This window comes from Magallana gigas, chromosome 2 (assembly GCF_963853765.1).
Source record: "Magallana gigas chromosome 2, xbMagGiga1.1, whole genome shotgun sequence".
NCBI classification, from domain to species: domain Eukaryota; kingdom Metazoa; phylum Mollusca; class Bivalvia; order Ostreida; family Ostreidae; genus Magallana; species Magallana gigas.
The window spans coordinates 27358414-27376904 of record NC_088854.1 but is presented as its reverse complement, the minus strand read 5'-3'; the positions used below and the strand labels follow the sequence as shown (position 1 = coordinate 27376904).

The following is an 18491-nucleotide window of genomic DNA, read 5'->3' as shown; positions in this document are numbered from 1 at the left end:
TCTGTAGCAATGGCTCTCGAGAAGAGGGTTTTTTAAGTCACACGCCTACAACATGTATCTTTACTGTTTCATAATTATTTCCCCCTTTAAAAGGGGTTTCATGCTTAATTCTATGTACTAAATTTGTTTAAATTTGGCCCGTTGGTTCTAGAGATGAAATAAAAACCATGAAAATTGTTACAAGACAGACAGAAGGATAGACAACAGGCAATCAGAAAAGCTAACTTGAACCTTTGATATATGACTGTTCCTTTCTCCAAATGAAATTAGACAACGCTTCAAACACCTATCTCTGTGTTTTAATAACGTGTGTCAATATTTTTCAGTTTAAAAACTCCACACACAGTGCAGGATTAGCACAACACAGCTCTCTGAACTGATATACATGTACATTTTAAAATAAAAACCAATACAATGTATTATTATTTCAAATTGTAGGTATATATATGTACATAGCAAGGCTACTATTGAGTTAATTATAGTTCTTGACTGCTGGCATAATATGACAAACACACAGAGCAGCATCCAAATTCAACACTCCAAACAAACTGGAATTGCTTTAAGACTCATAAAACAAAATATATATAATTCTCATTAATATATCATATCTATAAACATTCAGTCTTTCATAAAGTCCCTCATCAACATGTCCGCCGCTTCCCCCGGGGTAAGCACCCCATGTGACACTCGGTCCTCCATCACTGAGATCTTCTCCCTGACTACAGGGTGAGAGCGGAACAGGTCCATAATGTTGTCCTTAATGTAGTTCCACATCCAGATTTTCTTCTGGTCGGCTCGCTTTCGCTCCAGGTCGCCGGTCTTTGACATGGTTTCTCTGAATTCACACATATTTTTCCACAGTTCCGGGATTCCCTCTTTTGTAATGGATGAAATTCTTAGAACCTTTAAGATAAGTATGTCAATTGTTATTTTGCATAAAAAATTGAAATAACAGGAACTTAATTAATAAGAGCCTTCCTTTTAGAGTCTTTAAATTTTTCAAAATAATAATTTTAAAACTTATGAACAATTTAGAAACTAAGAAAAAAATACGATGGGACTCATATTTCAAATCAACTACTATTAAACATATACCAAATTGTGACTGATATGTAATTTAGCAATTAATAATGGCCATCTGATTTTCAGCAGACATGTGCATTGAAGTCAATCTCGCTCTTCCTTCATCAACATTAATGAAAAGGCATTACTTTCCTGACAGGAAAATAAACGATAAAAATTCTATTCATTGAAACGGAAGGGAAATCACCATTTCGATTTATAGAATAGTGGAAACTTTTATAAGCATACAAAAACATGCGTTTTCATCATCATTCAAAAGTGACGTAAAATTTTAGCTTGTATATCTTTAGGATGCCTCCATAAAATACAAATATTTCAATTCAATCACATTTTACTGATAGCTCCACAAGATTGGGCAACAGGCACAAAGCCTATCTAAACCCTCTCCCAAAAAACAAAGAAACATATAATAATGACCCAGATATTTACCTGTGGGCTCCAGTTGAGGTTGACTTTTCTAATGAACTTAAGGGCACTCATGTATTCTCCCTGAATAATTCGAGCAGCACTCACTAAATCCCCGTCACATTTATTGACTGCAACCAGATCAGCAACCTCCACAATACCTTTCTTTATTCCTGTTCAAAAATGCATTCTTGTAAATGTGCAATGACATAATTTGAAGGGCCTTTGAGAGTTGCATGTGAAACAAAGAGCTAAACAATTGGTAAAACTTTCACTGCTAAAAATAATCTGCGACATTACCTTTTCAAATTTCATAAACATTCCTTACCATATATTACTAGAATCAATTTGCAAAAATGGGTAAAATTTGCTTGCATACAACAGTATACAAAGGCTACGTAAAGTTGGCCATAAAATTTACAGTTCTATCAATATACTTCTTCTGGTCACTACATGACCATTCAAAATATTGACCATATTTAGGAAGTTTTAAATAACTTTTCTAAATCTACTAAACATACTGAAATTTGATCTGTGTTGAGAAATCAACATATGCACAATAAGGGAGATAACATTTGCTTGTGGTTGTAAATGGATTTCAATATGACTTTTAGTTAGAGTTCTCAAACATACATAAATACAGTCATAGAGTGTACGTTTAACACATGGTATCTGATTGCTGTGCGTGCACTGCGTTTTACAAACCTTGAAGTTCATCTCCTCCGGCAGGTGGAATCAGCAAACAAAACATGTCCACCATGTCCGCCACCACGAACTCAGTCTGACCCACACCTGGTAATAAATAACATCCAACAATACTGATAAATAATTATGAAAAATAACATCCAACAATACAGGGATGGCTGGTCATTCACATAAAATTTGGCAAACCTCAGCCAATTCCGTAACCTACATCAAACGAATTGGCTGAGGTCTGCCAAGTGATTCACAAAACTAACAGTGGGTGGATATGTAGTCCCAACTCAGTAGTAAATTTATGTTAATCTCCCTGAATAATTTTCGCGACATCTATGTGTAATATACATGTCTAGTTGTTTTAATGTTATAGTTATTACTGGATATTCATCATTTATATTCACTGAACACATATATTTAAGGATTTCATTGTTTAAATTGATCAACAAATTTGGTTGTTTCTACGAAAATCATGGAGGGAAATCATATTTGAATGACCATTGTCCAAGAATTCACATATCCCAGAAACTGAATTTTACTTAATCAGCAAACCTTGACACTGACAAATTATAATGCAACCACAGTACTTATACTACCAGTACTTGAATGTTTATAAAATGGATTTCTATTATTTTGTTATCATGTTACCACCAAATACAAGTGAATATTTCATTAAAATGGAGAAACAAAATCTAAACATCTTTACTGTTTACATACATGTAAATGTAGAACCTATGTTTAACTAACCAATAGTTTCTATTAGAATAATGTCATATCCTGCAGCTTCGCAAACCAAAATAGCTTCATTGGTTGTCCTGGTAACACCTCCAAGAGTTCCGCGGGATGGGGAGGCGCGAATAAAGGCATTCATGTCCCGGGACAGTTCCGGCATTCTGGTTTTATCACCCAGAAGTGATCCTACATATATAAAAGATTAGTACAATTATGTGAACAACACAGAAAGTGGGATTTTCTCAGTCATTGAGTTTCATGAAAGGAGTTAAATGTTTTGTGTTTAAATTCATTTCTCCAACAATTGTTTACTAGAAAAATTGCAGATACTGGTTTTCATTCATAAGCAACTGTGGTTTTATTACAGAATTTTAAATTACCTTATGAAGGTATCTTTTAAAAGGGTTGAATTAATCATGATTTAAAATCAATCATACCGCCGGTCCGGGATGATGATGGATCTACTGCCAGGACTGCCACTTTATGATCCTGCTCTGTAAGAAACTTTCCAAATGTCTCAATAAAGGTACTCTTTCCAGCTCCCGGTGGTCCAGAAAGTCCTGAAAGACGGAAAAAAATATTTCTATGAGAATTTAGATTTTATCTAACATTACTTACATGAAAGAGAAGATTGAAGTTATCTTTTTCTATGAATGAGTAAAAAAATATCCAAAAATCCATATTTCTATTGATCAACATTTGTTACTTTTTCGTTATTTATTACATATACTTTAATTTGTACAATACCATGTACTTCAATTTACATATAAATATTCTGCATGCATTTATTGAAATAATTTCATGAAAAAAGGATGTGGGTAACATGTCAAAGAACAGTTACCTTACTTACCCACTCTAAAAGTTTTGGGACCTTTCAAAGAGTGAACTTCATTAGCCTTTTGATCATGAAGAATCAAATTTAGAAGTGCTTTAGCTTGGACTTTCTTTGTAGGATTACTTGTTTCTATCAGAGTTATAGCTCTGGCTAAACTTCCTCTATCATGATTTTTCAGCCCATCATAGATACTTTGCACATATTCATCAGGTTCCTTTATTAGACCTTTTTCTACAGACTCTGTCTGCAGTGAAAAAGAGCATTGGAAATATATTCTGCCTTTGTTGTTTCTTACACATTTAGTAAATATAACATCATTCCTTCCATCACTGAGGAAACAGAGTCTGTTGTTGGAGTGGAACTCGCATCTTGCAACTGTCAATTCTGGCAATAGTTTTGTTTTGTTAACATGGTTGAAGGAGCATAATCTTGAAAACTGTAAACCATTTCGGAGTACTGCCATCTTCAAGAGTTTGATATATGACATCAAATATTGAGAATTACACCATCACTGAAGCTCCATGTTGTAAATATCTGGAAAAAAATTTCAAAAATATTCTAAGAATAAAGCAGTTTATTGATGTGTATAATATCTAGACATCTCCATTGAAAGTTAATGTAAAGTTAAGCATGTGTATGAATAATTTTTAGACAAACATGTAGACATGCTATATTTTAGTTCACATTATTTTAAGTGCCCATGGCATAATTACATGTACAGTACCGATCAGACACAACCTAATACCAGAGTAAACCCCAACTAAACCCTGGGTTTACTTTTTGGGTTTACTTTGGGTTTACTTTTTGAAAATATGGGTCCACTTGGGGTTTACTTTGGGTTTACTTTAAAATTGCTTTTGAGGTCAACTGTATGCACTGAAGTGTGAAGCAGACTATAAAAAAGAAATAGTATTTTATCTTATCATCCTACTGCCTGTAATTCCTACCCTTTGTATATTCCGAATACACAGTTAGCGTCTGCTTTCAGGGGTATACTTCTGACGGGGTTTACTCTCTGTGTCCACTCTGGGTTTACTTTGGGTTTACTCTGGGTCCACTCTAGTAAACCCAGAAAGTAAACCCAGGGTTTAGTTGGGGTTTACTTTCTGTTAGGTTGGGTCTGATCGGTACTGTATACTGTGCAATTTTCATGGTTATGGGCGATATATTTTTATCTTATTCTACAGTTGTTCTACATGTACACGAGGAATGTAGTTGCAAGTAATGTATATATAGAGTTCCCCTTGTCACAATTCCAATGTGGTGGATATTTACCTCGCCATAGTAGCATAGTTAACATCAATGTCACTTCAAAATGCATTAACAGCTGACAAGTCGGGGGCATCGAGTTTTAACAGGATACCGCTATATGAATACTAAATGTTGATCCGTTGATGATGGCATGATAAATCCCGTGTTATTGGTGACATCTCACTGTTGTAAGTTTATGAAGACATTAGCATTGGACGGGTGGGATTGGGGCGCTTTTTGTTAGCAAACAGTTTTTTTTTATTAACAAACAGAAAATTGAATTCTTATTGAGTTGCGCCCCCTACTTTTTCGGTCCCACCCTTAACCCAGGGATATCCGATAATAGACGCACTTACTCTACATGTACGTGCCTTTTATGCCCACCTCAAGTAGTGAACTGTTTGGTCATGAACAAATATTCTCAACAAATGAATGTTTTCTTAATTATTTCTTAACGTTTCATAACACAGGCCTGATCATGAGGGATTGACTCAATCTTAGCAAAAGGGGGGAAGGGGGCATATAGATAATAGTACTAGTTAGTATATTATACCCTCTTTACATGTTACTGCTCAGATTAAGTCAAATTCCTGTTTTAACTGGGTTTTTTTACTGGTATTCAAAGAGGCTCTGAAACAAGGATAGCAAATAAAGACAGTTTATATTCAGCATACAACGAACTTGTGCTGGAAGGCTTTTTTTTAAAAAAAAGCATAAAAAAGGACGACCAACCAATAATCTGATAATGATTTTATTTGTGGAATGTAATTATGGTACATCACAAATAGAATCATTTTAACAACAGCTTGGACTTTGGGTAGTTGTGATAAACAGCAATGTGATGTAGGCCTGTCTATTTCACTGTCAGCCATGGCTCTCTGCAATCAACAAGATTTGTCTGGCTTTTAAGCTAAGACTACGTAATCAGAGCATATTTCGCTTGAAACCGCATCATTTCTTACTTGTTTTGACCCAAGAAATAGATAGCCACGTCCTACTGAAAGTCCAAGGTCTTGTTAAAATGGTTCTACATATACATAATATACTGAATATTGCATAACTGCCATGTCAACATACATAAAATTTATGTAATATTCTTTATTTAACAACTACATGCTTATTGTTACCAGTATGAATTTGCTTCATAATAAATAATAACATGCAGAAACATCCACATTTATTCATAAAGTATACTAACAAAATTGTACATGTTTTTTATTATTAAATTAGTATAAATACAAAATATTTTTAACACGGGTTACTAAAAAATAAGTTTGTTCATGAAATAAAAAAATATAACAGTATGTGGTTCTTGAGAGAGCAGAAAATAATTTACACTTCATTTCTGATATCTCAGTTCAACAACATACATGTAATAAAAAAAACCTACGACAAAATTTACAAACTAGCCTTTGCAATTAACTAATGATTCTGCACAAAGTGTGATGAATGAAAATACAACTAAACCAAACATAAACGTACATAAATTTGACAAGGATCACTCATCATCATCTTTGCACTCTTAATTGGGACCAAAATTCATCAAGCATTCCTCTCCTTTCCTAGCCTACATACTGCCTATCATACATAAAAACTCTCAAATCTACTTCATGTACATAAATTTCTACACATTACTCAATAGTGCTTTTACATACAATTCATGTATCATACCTAACCCAAATTTAAAATATTGCATAACACTAGACACTACTCTGCCTTCAAGTCTGTCGGTTTTGAGGTATCTTCTGTAAAGGCTGCATACAGAAAGAGTCCGAGAATAATGTGCACTGCTCCTATGGCTACAAAAGCTGAATAGAAAGAGCTGTCTTGGCTGGATATTCCCATAGTTCCTGAAATACATACACAAAATCAGAATCATGTGAAAAATACTAAAGCTAGTACATGTATATAACAAAGCAACAATACTTACTTGTGGAGGCATTTTACAAAATTACATTTTGTTTTAATTAATCATGGTACACTACAATTGACCAAGATAGCTCTGCAATAAATTTGATTTTTAAAAGTAGATTCTACAATAGTATGTAGATAGTACTACACTGATTTTGATTTTTAAATGGAGGTTATACAAATTGAATTGCACATGTACATGGTACATGCAGGCGTTTGTAAGATACAATGAATGTACCTCAGTGACCTGTTTAGATCTGTTTGATCGCATCAACCCACCTTCAAATATCACAGCTTTGGAGAAGAAATACAAAAAGACAGGGAAGAAAATCATGGCCAAGCTGAAGAGGATCATGGTCTTCATCACACTGTTTGTATGAGCCTCGTCCTTCATAATTCTACGAATATTAAAAAGAGCATAATGTCAATAATGGCAAGCAGGTGAAATCTAGTATCACTCAGAGTGGTCATTCATATCAATCGTGCAAATATTCATTTTTTTTTTTATGAATAACAAAAATTCATCTTAAGCAGTTGTGAAAAAAATATAATTAAACCATATCTTACATTCAATTTTTTTTATTTATTAAGAATGGTAGGGTCACAGGTGGGTTATTCGTTATGAAAATGATGAACAGTACAGGGAATTATAAGAGTTAGTGTGGGTACAAATCGGTCTTTTAGTTAGGGTAGGCTGATCAGAGAAGGTAGATAATGAAGAGTGTTGTACCCAAACTGACTTTTTAATCAAACTGTCAAGCAAAAAATGACTTCAAAGAGTGAGAATAATTTATAAAGGACTATGTGCGGTATGGTCTAATATCTGCCCCCAATTTTAACCAATTTTTAAAAATCAAATCTTCACAAATCATTGTATAGAGGATGCCTATAACTTTAATCTTGATTTTAACCAACATTGCTCATCTATGACGTCAACTTTATGATATTATTCCCGCAAATTTGCAAACGGATGAAAATATTCTAATTTTTGCTTTATATTTTGCATTTGGAAGTATAGAGCGCAGGTCTGCTCAAGTAAGATTTTAAAAAATGTTTTTCTTCAGATAAGTATACACATTATACTAAAAAATGGTACTTGAGCAAGCCTGCACTCAATGTTTCCCAGTCGAAAAACCACCGGAAAACACCAATATTTTGCTTCAAAACATCAATTTCTCAAAATTAGGCAATATTCATGACGTCATTTCTACATTATGACGTCACTGTGGTGATAACCTTTTGCACCCTTTTTTAAAAATATGATTCTAACTATCTTCATCCTTATTCTTAAAGCGCTTTATAAAACTTTAATTTTGGGGGCAAAAAATGCATAAAACTGCACATAGTCCTTTGTCAATCTAATCAATTGGTTTTTAAAAGTAAATGTTGCATGTTAACAGAAATTTTCTATCAAATGTTGATATAGGGACCTCTTTTGAAAATTTATTGAATAAATAAATATTTATTTATTGAATAAATTAATATTATCAAGTATTCATTTATCTCATGATTTCTTAATTATTGTGATTATATCAAAACCTAACCTAACAGATTATCTTTTACATTTACAACCCAAGTATCATTGTTAACCGCCAGACCAATGCATCATTAGTCAGTTTGGGTACGACTTCACTTGACTCTGAATAGTTTAAAACCTAAGACGCATAAAGGATTACTACACACTGGACATGAGTTTAATTCAATTAGAGGTGTGCAATCAGGTAAAAAAAATTGAAGGGTGCTGACTCGTACATGTACCTTTTTATGAATATTGCTAAGCTTTAATCATAAGCTTAATAAATACAACTTTTCTTTTCATGTGTGTATCAGTGTATCATTTCTAAATTAATTCTTTCAAATAATTTACCAAACCACAGGCTTCTGAATTTCTATCCTTTAAACGCATGACCTGTTTATATTTAAAAGGGATATATATTTCACCTTTGCCACGTGAAATTTTGATAAGCAAACAGTTGACAATATTAGCTGTAACCCGAAATTCCTCGTTGGTAAACAGTAAAAAAATCTAGTATGTGTTAAAATTTCACTTCTGTCGATTATGTTAATTTTTTTATTGATCAATATCATAACGATATATGGAAATACATATAATTCATTGAACTACATTGATTAATAATCGTAATAATAATGATTCATTCTCACCTGCTCCGGAGATCGTCTGCCATGTTTGTATTGTGTTAGGTTGTACTTAAAAAGGTTAGCCTTTGATAGTAACTTGTACACTGAACAATGGGTGCGACCGATCTGATGATAATTACGGAAGCGTACTAGTATTTGGAACATACAATGTTATATGTAAGCCTATATCTAGTTCTGACAAGTCAAGAACATGGTGTTTTTTTTAAATAGTGAAATATGCACAACATATGTTGTTGAAATATGTTGTTGAAATGCGTAACTGACGTACACCAAAGTGCTAAATTTAATACATGCAAATTGCAAAGGTGATTTAGCAGCCAGAATATTAAAAAAGTGAACATTTTATACATTCTTATATGCATACCAAAAAATCCAGTTTCAACACACTCTGTACATTAATCGAGTGGCATCCCTTCCTAAAAATGTATGTATATGTAGGAGCTCTTCCCTGAACAATGACATTCCCCGGATACCACTGATTTGTGTTCTATCAATTGCACCTATATTGAATTTTTAAGTTTATTTAAAGAATTTAAAAATAAAAAAAGTCATTCAAGATCGTACAGTTTAGATTCTGACTGTGATCGATTAAAAAATATACCAAGAAATATTGTGAAATGAGACTGTTTATATAATACAGTCCACCTGCTCGACTACAACACTACACATCTTCATCGCAGGGAAAACCAGTTACTTTCTGGTGTTTTACCTTAATTTATATTTACGAAGACATAAACACGGACATTGGAATCAAAGCAGGTGTATATGATATAACAGAGAAATTGGAACTTGAGCTTGCGTAGGGTGAACCACATACATGTATACTTCTTACTTTAATGTAACTTACATACTGTGTTTACAACTGTACTGTCTTCTAACGGGACTCATTTACACACTGAATATTGCTCGTGTGGACCCTTATAAAAATACATACATAACATATTAACTTTAATTCATTGCTCATAAACGTTTGAATATTATATAATAGTAATTATACCGTTACAAACACTCACAAAAATATTTGTTATTGGGGATGCATTTTTACAGTTTTACTACAGTAAATGGGCATTCAATATATAAACCGTACCTAGTGCTACATTTTCGGCCAAAATAAGTTACTTTAAAGCAAATATTTGTTAAGGTGTGTTTTAAGATCCAAATAGTAAAATTTGCAGCGCCCAATATACATGTACATTGTCTTCTGCATATATACATGTATCAGGAATCATTAAGCACTGATTTAACAATTTTTAATTGTGTTATCATATAACTGTACACTGATTTGTGTAATGATTGTTTGATTCTAGCCAATTGAGTAGTGTGCGCTGATCTGGCCGTCCCTAGCCCAGTGAGTAGTGTTCACCGATTGGGGTCTCTCCAGCCTAGTGAGTAGTGTTCACCGATCGGGGTCTCCCTAGCCCAGTGAGTAGTGTTCACCGATCGAGGTGTCCCTTGCCTAGTGAGTAGTGTTCACCGATCGGGGTCTCTCTAGCCTAGTGAGCAGTGTTCACCGATCGGGGTCTCCCTAGCCCAGTGAGTAGTGTTCACCGATCGAGGTGTCCCTTGCCTAGTGAGTAGTGTTCACCGATTGCAGTCTCTCTAGCCTAGTGAGTAGTGTTCACCGATCGGGGTCTCTCTAGCCTAGTGAGTAGTGTTCACCGATCGGGGTCTCCCTAGCCCAGTGAGTAGTGTTCACCGATCGAGGTGTCCCTTGCCTAGTGAGTAGTGTTCACCGATCGGGGTCTCTCTAGCCCAGTGAGCAGTGTTCACCGATTGCAGTCTCTCTAGCCTAGTGAGTAGTGTTCACCGATCGGGGTCTCTCTAGCCTAGTGAGTAGTGTTCACCGATCGGGGTCTCCCTAGCCCAGTGAGTAGTGTTCACCGATCGGGGTCTCTATAGCCCAGTGAGCAGTGTTCACCGATCGGGGTCTCTCTAGCCTAGTGAGCAGTGTTCACCGATCGGGGTCTCTCTAGCCCAGTGAGCAGTGTTCACCGATCGGGGTCTCTCTAGCCTAATGAGTAGTGTTCACCGATCGGGGTCTCTCTAGCCTAGTGAGCAGTGGTCACCGATCGGGGTCTCTCTAGCCTAGTGAGTAGTGTTCAGCTCGCGATCGGATCTCTCTAAACTTGTGAGTAGTTTTCATCTTTTGACTGCCAAATGCTTAATGACTTTTTAATAGATGAACTGAACACGGATCACGTTATTTGGCTATGTTGTAAAATAATGGAAGTTTGTGGCTTAATTCTTGAGGAAAATATACAAATAGTGTATACTTCATTCTCGATATAGTATCCCGATGTACAATCATCTGCAAAATTGTTGATAAAAATACTAAAGCAAAAGAAATGAAGAGGACTGTGCCTTTTTACGGATAGTTTTGCTGGAACACGAGTAGATGACTGTCCGCTCTCATTGTGCAATAGGCCCGGTATTCGTGTAAGTATAACATGAATTAACACAGAAAGTGATGCTACTGATTCACAGTACCTGGAATGTAGGTATTTGGTATAAACTGTTAGAAATGATGTAGAACAAATAAATGAGAGAATGAGGGTAATAATAAGTTATCAATAAAATGACGTGTCATTGCTTTTAAACATGTCTAGCTTATCTCTTGGAAAAATCGGCGCTGAAGCCAGACTGTTACTGGGTACCGTGCCGTACTAAGTTTACTAAATGTTCACTATTTTCATTAAAAAGGCCGATCCCTGATATCGTCCACAGCGACATAATTTAAACATAAATCAGATGAAAGATCACGTTATTGAAGAAAGATATCACAAACCTTCAGTAGGCAAACTAATGATTGCTATATTTTTTTTCTAGTGTACTGATGAAAAACAAATAACGTATTGACGGTCACCGAGTACCATTATGCTTGATAGCTTGAAGATGGACCCTCCAGGGGCCGGATATCATGTTTGCATTTTAGATTTCATTTTGGAGTCTTAACCCTAATCCAAGACACTTCCGACTGTTAACCCTAGATGCCTGTAAACATGAATTAATTCGTAAATGGCGGGGGCAAGAGTCGGAGGAATCTCGGATTTTATACACCATAACTCCAGGGACCAAAATTTGTAAACCGAAAGTTTGTACCCGAGAATGTTTTGAAATTAAATAGCCTTGACTTTCTTTTTGATTTAAGTTGCTTTTTCTAATCCTTTCAGCTATTAAAGTGTTGTGAAGACAGGAATTTAATGTTTACATCAACTCCACCGTAGTTTTGTTCATGTAAATGAATTGGAGACGCACGGAAGTTCCCAAACCATTTCTGTATCTTTATAAGTATTGATAATTTTTTTTATAATGCAACATATTTGATCAGAGTTCGTTAGCACAAGAAAATAAGTTTTCATATGTTCTGTTTTAAACTTTTCCCTCTCTTAACCAGGCAAGTCGCTGATGAATATTGTTTTTGCAAACAATAATGTTTACGATTATTTCTTAGGTAATAAGCAAAACAGATGTTAAAGAACCTAATTCAAAATAGAAATTAGATGCCTGACAAGGCATGTCAACGGGTGACATCGATCAATCAGTGTTGCAGCTTAGGATTATTGGTAACAGTATAAGATCAGTGCCTCAAATACAATGCAGTAATATGCTTTGCGATATAAATATTCTTTTAATATAAAATTATATAAGTTAAAGTACCAAATGCAAAACTTTTACTGCACCAATTTCGTAATTCTTTATATTCGTTACAGCCCACGGAGGTACTGTCAGCCAGCGCTTAAGCTGTTCTTACCAAGAGGCCTGCAGTATAATGGTAAGCAACAATTATGTATATTGGTAATTAAAAGTAATTTGCATTATCTTCCACATATACATGAAGCTTGTTTAATCTTTTACATTATATAATTAAAGACTTTGGTTACCTTCAACTTTTTAAACTCAGAGATTCCTTAGACGTGGCACCATGAAGAGTACCAGTGGAACTGACTCCCTTCACGAACCCGCATCTCTTGAATCATTAATTCCTTCATCCTCCGGTGAATATCCCCCACTCCCCAGCTGTAAAGCTGCGTGACACGGGGGGAGGGGGGGGGGGGGATTTATTATTTTTTTCTTATCCTTTTTTGAAATATTTCAAACTGAATATAGTCGGAAATTGCCTTTTTGTAAACTTGTATAATAACATATCAAATATATTTTATTGAAAAAATGTTAAATTTGAAATTGTATTTTACGACTAAACTTAAAGGGGCATGGTCACGATTTTGGTCAAATTTCATTTTTCTGTTTTTATTATTTGCAATGCTTTAGGAATGCATTTCTAATGATCAAACGAAATTTGGGTGCAAGTCGTTGAGTTTTAAGCAAGATACAGGGCTTGCAATTCTTCGTCATGTAAACAAGGCTCGGGCCCTGTTTTTGTTTACATAGGTTCGATATACCATTTAAAATCCTTTTAAAGCTGGTTTGTCCATCTAGTTATTCATTTTAAGCATAAATAAACAGTTCCTAACGATTAACACATTCATTTTAGGTCTAAAACTGGAATTTTCACTTCAACATTCAAAATGTAAACAAACGTTTTGTTTACAAAGCGAAGAATTATAAGCTCTGTAACTCGCTTATAACTCATCAAATGACACTCAAATTAAAATTAAAAAATGCCTTACTGAAGCATTGTAAACATTAAAATCGAAAAAATAATTTTTGACCAAAATCGTGACCATGCCCCTTTAATGGGCAGTTGCGCCATCTTATTCCTCTACTTCTTTTAAAATGTCTTTACGATGATCAAGAATTGCTTAATTCAAATTTTGTTTTCCGAGAGATGATGTCTGACATAGCATGTCAACTGATGACAGAGTAGGTCCAGACTTGCCATGTTGGATTATCAGTACCTGTATATAATTAGTGTCGTACTAATTTTATATTGTTTAAATGCCAGTTTCAAATACATGTATAATTTAATAGTTAGCTTTGCAATATAGATATTAGAACCATTTTAACAAGAGCTTGGACTTTGGGTAGTTGTGTCAAACAGCAATGGGACGTAAGCCTGTCTATTTCATTGCTGGCCACTCAGCCATGGCTCTTTAAAATTAATAAGATTTGTCTGGCTTTTGAGCTAAGACTACGCAATCGGTTCATATTTCGCTTGAAACCGCGTCATTTTTCACTTGTTTCGACGCAAGAAAAAGCTACGTTCAACCGAAAGTCCAAGGTCTTGTTAAAATGGTTCTATATCTGATAATGCGGAAAGTACTGTACTGTTTGTCAAACATTGATCCTTAAATAGTGAGGGGTTTTTGTAAAGCCAAATGCGACACATTAACTAGGTTTTATTTATTTCATTTATATGCTTATACCATTTATTTGTAGGTATAGATCTCCATATAAGGGTGTTTAATCGTGTTTTATATTTTATATGTACATATTTATTTTTCAGCATTTATGGAATGGTACTCACCTTTTGAGCCACTCTACACTCGGACAAGAAATAAATGACCATACAAGAAAACGTAAGCAGGTCAATTATTGAACCCAACACGGGTCAGTGGGATCCTATAATCTTCGACCTCAAACAGAAAGAGTAAACAACAAAAGAAAACTTGGTCCGAATAGGCCTAGTTACAAGAACACAAGCAATTATTGTACATTACGTCTATATATTTAACATATTTAATATATTTAATTTTACATCTGTAGTGATTGTTGATAAGTTGAAAGTGGAAAAAATACCGAATGAATATTAATTTTCATGTTTTATCCTCGCAGATTGCCTGAAGATTACATTGCACAAACTTGGTTGGCCTTAATGCTCGCTTTGTAGAAGTAAATTATGACCAGCTGAACAAGATCCTTCAGACGGTACGATGCCTTAAAGGGGCATGGTCACGATTTTGGTCAAAAATTATTTTTTTTGATTTAAATGTTTATAATGCTTCAGTAAGGTATTTTCAATAGGCAACCAAAATTTGAGTGTATAAGCGAGTTACAGAGCTTACAATTCCTCGCTATGCAAACAAAGCTTTTGTTTACATTTTGAATGTTGAAGTGAAAATTCCAGTTTTAGACCTAAAATGAATGTGTTAATCGTTAGGAACTGTTTATTTATGCTTAAAATGAAAAAGAGTATAGACAAATGATCTTGAAAAAGATTTTTACTGGTATATTGAACCTATGTAAACAAAAACAGGGCACGAGCCTTGTTTACATGACGAAGAATTGTGAGCCCTGTATCTTGCTTAAAACTCATCGACGGGCACCCAAATTTCATTTGATCATTAGAAATGCATTCATAAAGCATTGTAAATAATAAAAACAGAAAAATAAAAATTGTCCAAAATCGTAACCATGCCCCTTTAAAAGGCATTTAAAGAACAGCCTGTATGATCACTTTGTATGTACGAGTGAGTGGATTAGGCACTGAAATCGCCACGGCCGGATACGAAACGTGCCACCACCATCAAGCTAGGATGGGGAGCTTGAGGCCGAAGAGGTCGATTTTATGAAACCTTGGAACAGAGGGGAATAAAACCATGGGAAATGTGTAAATCAAAATGGAGACGACCATGAGGGACTATTAAAAAATACAGAGAAAACCCCCAGAAACTTAGTCAATAAACAACAGTACGGTGGTGCTGATTTTGGGTTATGTAAATGGCTTTAATTAACCTTTTTTATTAATATTCTTGAAATTTACATTGACTTTTTATTAATTTGTATAGTATACTAGCGGAAAAAAGAAACTGTGCATTATAAAATTTAGTATAATTTTTCTATATCTATTGTTTGTATTAATTTTATGAAATTTAAACAATCGATTATGGTAATGTTTTTGACAATATCGGATGGTAACCGTCCGGGTGCACCGACTTTTTCATGGTTAGTGAGCACCTGTTGTTTATTGAAGAATTTGTACGCACGAGTTTTACGGGCCAATACTGTTTGGAATAAGAACTGTAAAGGATTTGTTTAAACTTTTTTTGTTAAGGAAATCCCTTTAGTTTCAACACAATTTACCCTTATGTCATGCCACGACTCAACGAAAACCAACGAAATCGTGCTGTTGGGATGCTGCAAGCTGGAATGGCACAAAATACTGTAACAAGACACTTTGGAGTTCATCGGAACACCGTCCAGTCATTATGGAGACGTTTTCAACAATCTGGCAACACTCAGGATCGACCGCGCTCTGGGCGACCTCGTGTGACGTCACATCAACAGGACTACCACATAAGACTTGTGCATCTGAGAAATCGTTTCCAGACAGCAAGTTTGACTGCCCGTAGCATTCCATGTCTTCGACCAATTAGTCCAAGAACTGTTCGAAATCGTCTGCGCGAGCAAAACATCAGACATAGACGTTCAGCGGTGCGCCCAGCATGTACTGCTTCAACGTCATCGTATCGCCAGACTAGCGTGGTGCACACGACATCTGCGATTCAGAATACAGGACCTGGGCCAATATTCTGTTCACTGATGAATCCAGATTTCATTTGGATAGCAGTGACGGCCGTTGTAAGGTGAATCGTCGCGTTGGGGAGCGTTACCAGGACGCTTGTGTTGTGCAACGTCGACAATTTGGTGGAGGTAGCGTTATGGTGTGGGGTGGAATATCAGCAATTGGAATGACCCCTCTACAAATTGTCAATGGAAATCTCACCGGCGTATGATATCGATATGAAATTGTTCAGCGTCATGTGATACCCTTCATACAGAGACATCAAAATCACATCACTTTGCAGCATGGCAACGCAAGACCACACGTTGCACCTGTAGTCAGTTCAACAGAATGTCGATGTCTTGCCTTGGCCAGCTGTTTTCCCCCGATTTGTCGCCGATTGAGCACGTTTTGGATGAAATGGAAAGACGTTTACGCCGTTTTCCAAATCAGCCAGTGACATTGGCTGATTTAGGCCAGGCTTTAACCAACATCTGGAACAACATCCCTCAAGCATATCTGAACACTTTAGTGGCATCAATGAGGCGTCGCTGTCAAGCATGCGTGAACGCAAATGGTGGTCACGCGCGTTCCTAATTTTGTTAATTCAATTTCAAATAACAGTGACTTTCGAGTGTGCTGAAATTGACGTTATTCGACGTTGACATTAATGTGCTATGAGATGTTGTTACGAATACATGTGTTAACAGTATTACAAGAAATATAATTTGTTCATTGTAATTTTTAAAAGTTTTTTCATATATTAAATAATGCACAGTTTCTTTTTCCGCTAGTATATAAAGGTCAAGTGGGACAGTCATCATTTTGTTTACTACCCCACTGTAGGTCATAGATTAAATAAAATAGGTTTTTTTTTTTAATTTATTCTCTTTTTTTTTGCCAAATCTTTATTCAATTATCATTTTTTTCTATTAACATAATTATATTATTTATCTTTTAAATTATTAATCTTTATTAAACTACAGTGTTAATTTTCACTTTTTAAATTTTGATATGATTTACAAAATATTTGGTTGTCTTTTGTCCATAATAAACTGTTGAACTCTATCAATTTTTGTTGATTTTTTAAGTGTTGAATGTACTCTGCAAATAAATATGTATGTATAAAAATGGCGATTAGTGGTTGGATATGATATCGAAAATAATCACATCATGGGGTACTAATAATTTGCTGTTACACAATAGAGCAAATTGGACTCCCATCAATTGTTACAAATCATCTCTGAGTCTTTGGCCCAAAGGCCTTGGAACACTGCCACCACAACCAAACAGATGTGTTTGTTACACAGTCTTGTCAACATTATATAAATAGTGCCTGTTTGGGAGGGTAACAGTTGAAATTGACACCCCGAGGAAACCATTGTCAACCGACTATTTGAGGGGTGTCAATTTCAACTGTTATCCTCCCAAACAGGCACTATTTATTTTATTATACTGAATTTCTTAATTTTAGAGAATATTTTTACTGCTTTTATATAGAAATGACGTGAATTCTACGGCGAGCCGTACGCGCATAATTTACGCGCATGTAACAATTCGTTGTGTTACCCGTTGCTAAGTGTGTTACTAACGCTAAGGGTAATAGAACGGATTATCAACTGCATCTAAACCAATCAGATTTCAGTATTTAACATGAAAGTATAATAATAACTTATATAGTACATCTTCTTGATACATGTAGCTGATGCAAAACAGTAACCAGTGATCGACAGTGCTGTACAAACAGTGATCATATTCAATGTTAAACGTCTCAATAAATTCGTCAGATGAACAGTTTATTCAGAAAAGTTGTATATGCATATGAAACCAATCGTTAATTTTTTTAATCAATATTAATATAAAATTAATATAATATGGTTTCAAAAAGAACTTTTCCCTTTTTAGATTGAGTTACATGTAAGTAGACGCAAAAACATTAAAGTACTTTTTTTTTTAAATGCACGACTAGATGATGTTTTCTATTTGGCGGTAAAACATTCTACCATGAATAACAGA

The 18491-nt window shown here is 35.0% G+C and overlaps 2 protein-coding genes and 1 long non-coding RNA gene across 3 annotated transcripts; 1 reads left to right on the top strand and 2 right to left on the bottom strand.

The window, feature by feature from the left end:
* Positions 1-282: 282 nt before the first annotated feature.
* LOC105317595 (methylmalonic aciduria type A homolog, mitochondrial) lies at positions 283-5137 on the bottom strand. The gene is made up of 7 exons (XM_011414284.4): positions 5027-5137; positions 3767-4285; positions 3354-3476; positions 2932-3102; positions 2194-2280; positions 1513-1661; positions 283-903 (listed from the first exon to the last, which is right to left on the bottom strand). Exons 2-7 carry the CDS (start codon positions 4236-4238, stop codon positions 619-621), a joined length of 1287 nt encoding a protein of 428 aa, XP_011412586.3. The 5' UTR covers positions 4239-4285; positions 5027-5137; the 3' UTR covers positions 283-618.
* Positions 5138-6164: 1027 nt separating this feature from the next.
* On the bottom strand, positions 6165-9201 carry LOC105317583 (vacuolar ATPase assembly integral membrane protein VMA21). Its single transcript, XM_066075918.1, has 3 exons — positions 9077-9201; positions 7193-7311; positions 6165-6852 (listed from the first exon to the last, which is right to left on the bottom strand). The coding sequence occupies exons 1-3, from the start codon at positions 9097-9099 to the stop codon at positions 6710-6712; spliced, it is 285 nt and encodes a 94-aa protein (XP_065931990.1). The 5' UTR covers positions 9100-9201; the 3' UTR covers positions 6165-6709.
* A 1974-nt stretch (positions 9202-11175) lies between these two features.
* LOC109617294 (uncharacterized) lies at positions 11176-14899 on the top strand. Its single transcript, XR_004596172.2, has 5 exons — positions 11176-12636; positions 12784-12845; positions 12975-13068; positions 14478-14550; positions 14807-14899. It is a non-coding gene; the product is annotated as an uncharacterized lncRNA (long non-coding RNA).
* Positions 14900-18491: the final 3592 nt, after the last annotated feature.

What these genes read in the sequence shown, in the direction of transcription:
- LOC105317595 (XM_011414284.4), bottom strand. Translation starts at nt 4,238, where the DNA reads ATGTCATATATCAAACTCTTGAAGATGGCAGTACTCCGAAATGGTTTA. An exon ending in ATCATCATCCCGGACCGGCG is followed by an intron (nt 3,103 to 3,353) that starts GTATGATTGATT and finishes TTATATATGTAG; the next exon opens with GATCACTTCTGGGTGATAAA. An exon ending in CGGAGGAGATGAACTTCAAG is followed by an intron (nt 1,662 to 2,193) that starts GTTTGTAAAACG and finishes ATTTTTGAACAG; the next exon opens with GAATAAAGAAAGGTATTGTG.
- LOC105317583 (XM_066075918.1), bottom strand. Translation starts at nt 9,099, where the DNA reads ATGGCAGACGATCTCCGGAGCAG. An exon ending in GCAGACGATCTCCGGAGCAG is followed by an intron (nt 7,312 to 9,076) that starts GTGAGAATGAAT and finishes TAATATTCGTAG; the next exon opens with AATTATGAAGGACGAGGCTC. An exon ending in CAAAGCTGTGATATTTGAAG is followed by an intron (nt 6,853 to 7,192) that starts GTGGGTTGATGC and finishes TATGTATTTCAG; the next exon opens with GAACTATGGGAATATCCAGC.